Genomic DNA, 5,516 nt, shown 5'->3' on the forward strand with positions numbered 1-5,516 from the left:
GAGATTTCTAACTCTGTTACTTTTAACAGTATTTTTTGTTTCAACTTTTAACACAGCACACATTCCTCAGGCAGGATTGCAAACATGCCAAGTTTGCAATTTGAAAACAAAGATCGTTTTGAATTATCCAAGTACAAAAGAAATTTTTTTTTCATTGAATTTTTTTTGGGGGGACTTTATTTTAGAAGGAGGCAAAATGACTGAACTCCAGTTAATCTAGCATTCCCAAAGAAGGCAGTCCCCACTGACATCCTTACAGTTAGGCTAACTTCAGCCTCAAAAGAAAATTTCTAATGTTTTTACGACCCCAAGATTGGGATTTTAGAAAGAAGTAAACTTTCAAATTTAAACGAAACATTGCAGAAGTTGCAATTATTGTTGCATATATAAGAGAATCCAGAATTATATCTGACTTGTCAACAAGTAAAAAGGGAGCCATTCTTGCAAATGTGGAAAAGAAAATTGTTAGGTAAAATGTTAGATAAGAAAGAGCTGTATATGAGCAGATTGGACTGTCAGCAGGGCGTGCTGCAGTTTGTAAAGCAGGGAGTATCTAGCTCCAGCCATTTTTTGAGAGGTAACTCCGGGACTACCTTTTGCTACAAAAGTAACATTCAAGCCTTACTTAGGAACTCAAAAGTCGTCTCATCCTCCACTCTTCGGAACAGTTCAAGAGCAATTTCTTCTTAGAACTAGTCATCAATTGTGACTCTGGCTGAAAGGTTCCATGGTCAGGATGGTTCTGGTTAGGTGTTCATTTTGAATTCCCCTCTAAGTATTCTGGCATCAGAGCGTCGCCTGAGCCTTGGGGGATCCCTGTACTCCATGGCCAGGAGCGCTCCATCAGCTAGAAGTTTTAGTGCCGGGAAAAGGGCTGGGCTCACTTGTTTAAGAACCAGTCTTTGAGATTGATGACTTTGCAAGATGGGCTGGCTAATGACCCCTGGCTGCTGCGCTGTTGTGGACTCGGTTTCTCCTCCAGCTTGTCCGCTCCCCTCCCCTTCCCCAATTCCCCTTGGTCAGGTAAGATTTCCTTACACTTTACCCACACTTTCCTGTCTTGCTTATCCGTGGCCACAAAGGAAAGAGTCCAATCATTCGATCTCTTTATTTTTGAGAAAAGAGAAAAAAAGAACAAAACAAAAATAAGATTTGATATTTATGTTTAAAAAAAAATAGCTGAAGTGGAAAAAGTTTCGAGCCTTCTGCAGCCACGTTCTAAATAAGAATTGCAGAATACTGTGCAATTCAGATTTACAAAAAGAGCACTTGGTGGAGAGTGGGGCAGAATTTTTGCCGCATTCTCTAAGCGCTTCCAAGAGATAAAATCCTGTAAGCGGAACATGCAAACGCAAGGGTGCAGGGGTGACTGTTTTGAGAACTGCTAGAGTGCTACTGAAATTAAGTGGAGGTCAAGTCGAATCTGATTTTCAGAGAGACTATTTTACAATAAGGCAGCGGCTCACTGAACAGACCAGTTGACAAGCTGTAGTCACTGTTTCTGAATATTTCTGTAAAAATGGTAAGGGACCAACTCTATCATTTGTCCCTCTCATGAAAGCACAGTCTTGTTTACACCTCGCTGGAGAAATAACACCCGCCTTCACTTCTCCGAAAAAGCTGAACCCTTCAGTCGACCCAAGGAGCTCCACACCCTAAGGTTTCCAGGACTAAAGCTGCGAGTCTCAGCGGGGAACAGCCACGTGGCCTGCCTGGGCGTCGCCTGGGCTCCTGCCTCCAGCTTGAGATATCTGCAGCCGCGAACCTTGGTCCAGCTCAGAAAGGGGCGCTTTGCTGAATTAATTGTTCCCACTGGTGCGTCCGTACTGAGGAGCCCATGAGCGGACTTTATGTGCAGGGTGCACAAAACTCGTCGCCCCCAAACGCTGCCCCCACCCCAACACTGTGTACTGACTCCAGCCTTTTACTTTGCCGTGTAAGGGATGGACATGAAACGGTTATTGTACCTCCATTCATTTCAAAAAGGGAACAAATATGGCATTGCAAAAGATGGGCTTCTTATCCAAGGTGGCTTTCTTTCTTGTTCACCAACTTTGTTGCTTCCAGTTTGCCAGGATCTACATTAACACCCTCTTTGTGGCTCGTTTTAACATACAGACAGAAATGCTTAAAATGTTAGTGTATCCAAGTAATTGGCATGCGTTTGGGGCCCACGAAGCCTACTTGTTCACTGGATCTGCTAGATAGTGGGGGCTGGGAGGGGGTTCTTAGAGCGGGCAGCCCCTTATGTCCGGGCGCTATCAAATTCCCACTTCACTCTTACAAGCTGGCCTTTCAGGGTCACAATGCGGGGCCTAATTTGGGGGTGGGGATGAAATGGCCACAGGGTCTCTCCCTTGGGTTGGCATTGCCAGCTGTCAGGGCCGCAGCAAAGGCGCTGCGCTGCCCCCCTCTGGCTCTGCTGCCTTCCCCACGGACTGGGTTTCCTTGCACCGGAGAGTGAACTTCTGCCTCTTTCGAGCACCTTCCGAGGCGTAGTCCTTTGGATGTTGGGGAGTGTTAGACTGGGTCGTTGTAGAGGGGAAAGGAGGGCCCAGAAGGGTGAGAGAGGAGGCCAGGACGCAAATCCTCAGCCCCCGCCGCGCGGCCACGTCTTCAGAAACGCCCAGGACCTCGGGGCTGGGCCGCGGCGGTTTGGCCCTTGGAACTCCAAGGGGTTCGTCTACCTCACCATTGAGTGGGCTCCGCGGTTGACAGTTTTCTTGGCATGCCCCGCCACCCCACACCACCCCCCACCCCCAGCCTCAGCAATCCCAAATCGGCCCCACGGACCTAGAGGGCTCTTGGGCGAGATGAGACATCACCCACTGTGTAGAAGCTGTTGCCACTGCTGCTGTCACAGCCACTCCGGATGCGGCTGCCACCGCGGCCAGGACAGTCTCCTCCGGCCCCTTCCTGGGCTGCGCTAGGGTTCGGGGGCGCTGCCCGCACGCTCCGGCGGGGAAGGAAATCGCCCCGCGCCTGCCAGGGGAAGGCGACGGGGAGGGAAGGGGGAGGACGGCAAGGAGGCGGGTGGAGGGGCCGGCCGCCCGGGCCAGGTCGTTTTTGAATGGTTTGGGAGGACGAATTGTTAGACCCCGAGGAAGGGAGGTGGGACGGGGGAGGGGGACTGGAAAGCGGAAACTTTCCTATAAAACTTCGAAAAGTCCCTCCTCCCCACGTCAGGCCAATGACACTGCTGCCCCCAAACTTTCCGCCTGCACGGAGGTATAAGAGCCTCCAAGTCTGCAGCTCTCGCCCAACTCCCAGACACCTCGCGGGCTCTGCAGCACCGGCACCGTTTCCAGGCGGCCAGGCGGGGTGTGCGTGCAGCTGTTGGGCGCTTTCTTTTTGGACCTCGGGGCCATCCACACCGTCCCCTCCCCCTCCCGCCTCCCTCCCCGCCTCCCCCGCGCGCCCTCCCCGCGGAGGTCCCTCCCGTCCGTCCTCCTGCTCCCTCCTCCGCGGGCCGCACCGCCCGGGCCGGCGCCGCGCGCTGGGGAAGCTGGCGGGCTGAGGCGCCCCGCTCTCCTCCTCTTCCCCGGGCTGCCCCTCTGCCCCGGACCCGCGAGGCCACGCGTCGCCGCTCGAGAGATGATGCAGGACGTGTCCAGCTCGCCAGTCTCGCCGGCCGACGACAGCCTGAGCAACAGCGAAGAAGAGCCAGACCGGCAGCAGCCGCCGAGCGGCAAGCGCGGGGGACGAAAGCGGCGTAGCAGCCGGCGCAGCGCGGGCGGCGGCGCGGGGCCCGGTGGAGCCGCGGGCGGGGGCGTCGGAGGCGGCGACGAGCCGGGCAGTCCGGCCCAGGGCAAGCGCGGCAAGAAGTCTGCGGGCTGCGGCGGCGGCGGCAGCGCGGGCGGCGGCGGCAGCAGCAGCGGCGGCGGGAGCCCGCAGTCGTACGAGGAGCTGCAGACGCAGCGGGTCATGGCCAACGTGCGGGAGCGCCAGCGCACCCAGTCGCTGAACGAGGCGTTCGCCGCGCTGCGGAAGATCATCCCAACGCTGCCCTCGGACAAGCTGAGCAAGATTCAGACCCTCAAGCTGGCGGCCAGGTACATCGACTTCCTCTACCAGGTCCTCCAGAGCGACGAGCTGGACTCCAAGATGGCAAGCTGCAGCTATGTGGCTCACGAGCGGCTCAGCTACGCCTTCTCGGTCTGGAGGATGGAGGGGGCCTGGTCCATGTCCGCGTCCCACTAGCAGGCGGAGCCCCCCACCCCCTCAGCAGGGCCGGAGACCTAGGTAAGGACCGCGCCGCTGCACCCCTTCGCCTCTCAGGTGGCAGACGACTGGCCGACCAGGCCGCGGTTCCCAGTCCACCTCGATTTCCTCTCCTCTCCCACTCTCAGCTTTCCCACCTCACTTGGCACCGTTGCCTCGCGCCCCCAGCGTCCCGGGTAGGCCGGTCGGACCCCGTTAGGGAGAGCAGTCTCCAGGGGGATGCGCCCTGGTGAGGGGTGTGTGTGCGCGTGAGTGTGCGTGACAGGAGGGGAGACAGAGACACCCAGGGGTCACGGGTAAGGACCGTTTTGCCAGCGCCACCCTTTCTTTCAGCTTTCAATTTTTGTTCTCCTTAAAACATATGTTTTAAAACAAATTCCACCTCCTCCTTCTTTCCACCCACCCACTTCCTCTTGCCCTTGGGCTGAAATCCTTCCAGGTTGTTCAGCTTAATTTCTTGGTGGTGGTGATAAGAACAGTGCTCACTAGTCTTAGAAAACAGCCACAGAGACCTAAACAATAACCGACTCCCCCCTCTGGGTTTTTGCAGATGTCATTGTTTCCAGAGAAGGAGAAAATGGACAGTCTAGAGACTCTGGAGCTGGATAACTAAAAATAAAAATATATGCCACAGATTTTCTTGGAAATTAGAAGAGCAAAATCCAAATTCAAAGAAACAGGGCGTGGGGCGCACTTTTAAAAGAGAAAGCGAGACAGGCCCGTGGACAGTGATTCCCAGACGGGCAGCGGCACCATCCTCACACCTCTGCATTCTGATAGAAGTCTGAACAGTTGTTTGTGTGTTTTTTTTTTTTTTTTTGACGAAGAATGTTTTCATTTTTATTTTTTTCATGCATGCATTCTCAAGAGGTCGTGCCAATCAGCCACTGAAAGGAAAGGCATCATTATGGACTTTCTCTATTTTAAAATGGTAACTATCAGAGGAACTATAAGAACACCTTTAGAAATAATACTGGGATCAAACTGGCCTGCAAAACCATAGTCAGTTAATTCTTTTTTTCATCCTTCCTCTGAGGGGGAAAAAAAAAACTTAAAATACAAAAAACAACATTCTATTTATTTATTGAGGACCCATGGTAAAATGCAAATAGATCCGGTGTCTAAATGCATTCATATTTTTATGATTGTTGTGTAAATATCTTTGTATATTTTTCTGCAATAAATAAATATGATAAAAAAATTTAAAGAACCTTAGAGTTTGGTCTATATTTTTAAAGCTAAAGATTAAGTTGGTGGTAAATACTTACTTGTTTAATTCTAAAGGCACCCAGGAG

At 52.6% G+C, this 5,516-nt stretch overlaps 1 protein-coding gene across 1 annotated transcript; it reads left to right on the plus strand.

Moving 5' to 3' along the window:
* Positions 1 to 3,261: 3,261 nt before the first annotated feature.
* On the plus strand, positions 3,262 to 4,843 carry TWIST1 (twist family bHLH transcription factor 1). Its single transcript, XM_045388897.3, has 2 exons — positions 3,262 to 4,242; positions 4,772 to 4,843. Exon 1 carries the CDS (start codon positions 3,595 to 3,597, stop codon positions 4,198 to 4,200), a length of 606 nt encoding a protein of 201 aa, XP_045244832.1. The 5' UTR covers positions 3,262 to 3,594; the 3' UTR covers positions 4,201 to 4,242; positions 4,772 to 4,843.
* The last annotated feature ends 673 nt before the right edge of the window (positions 4,844 to 5,516 follow it).

This window comes from Macaca fascicularis, chromosome 3 (genome assembly GCF_037993035.2).
Source record: "Macaca fascicularis isolate 582-1 chromosome 3, T2T-MFA8v1.1".
Lineage (NCBI taxonomy): Eukaryota > Metazoa > Chordata > Mammalia > Primates > Cercopithecidae > Macaca > Macaca fascicularis.

What these genes read in the sequence shown, in the direction of transcription:
- TWIST1 (XM_045388897.3), top strand. Translation starts at nt 3,595, where the DNA reads ATGATGCAGGACGTGTCCAGCTCGCCAGTCTCGCCGGCCGACGACAGC.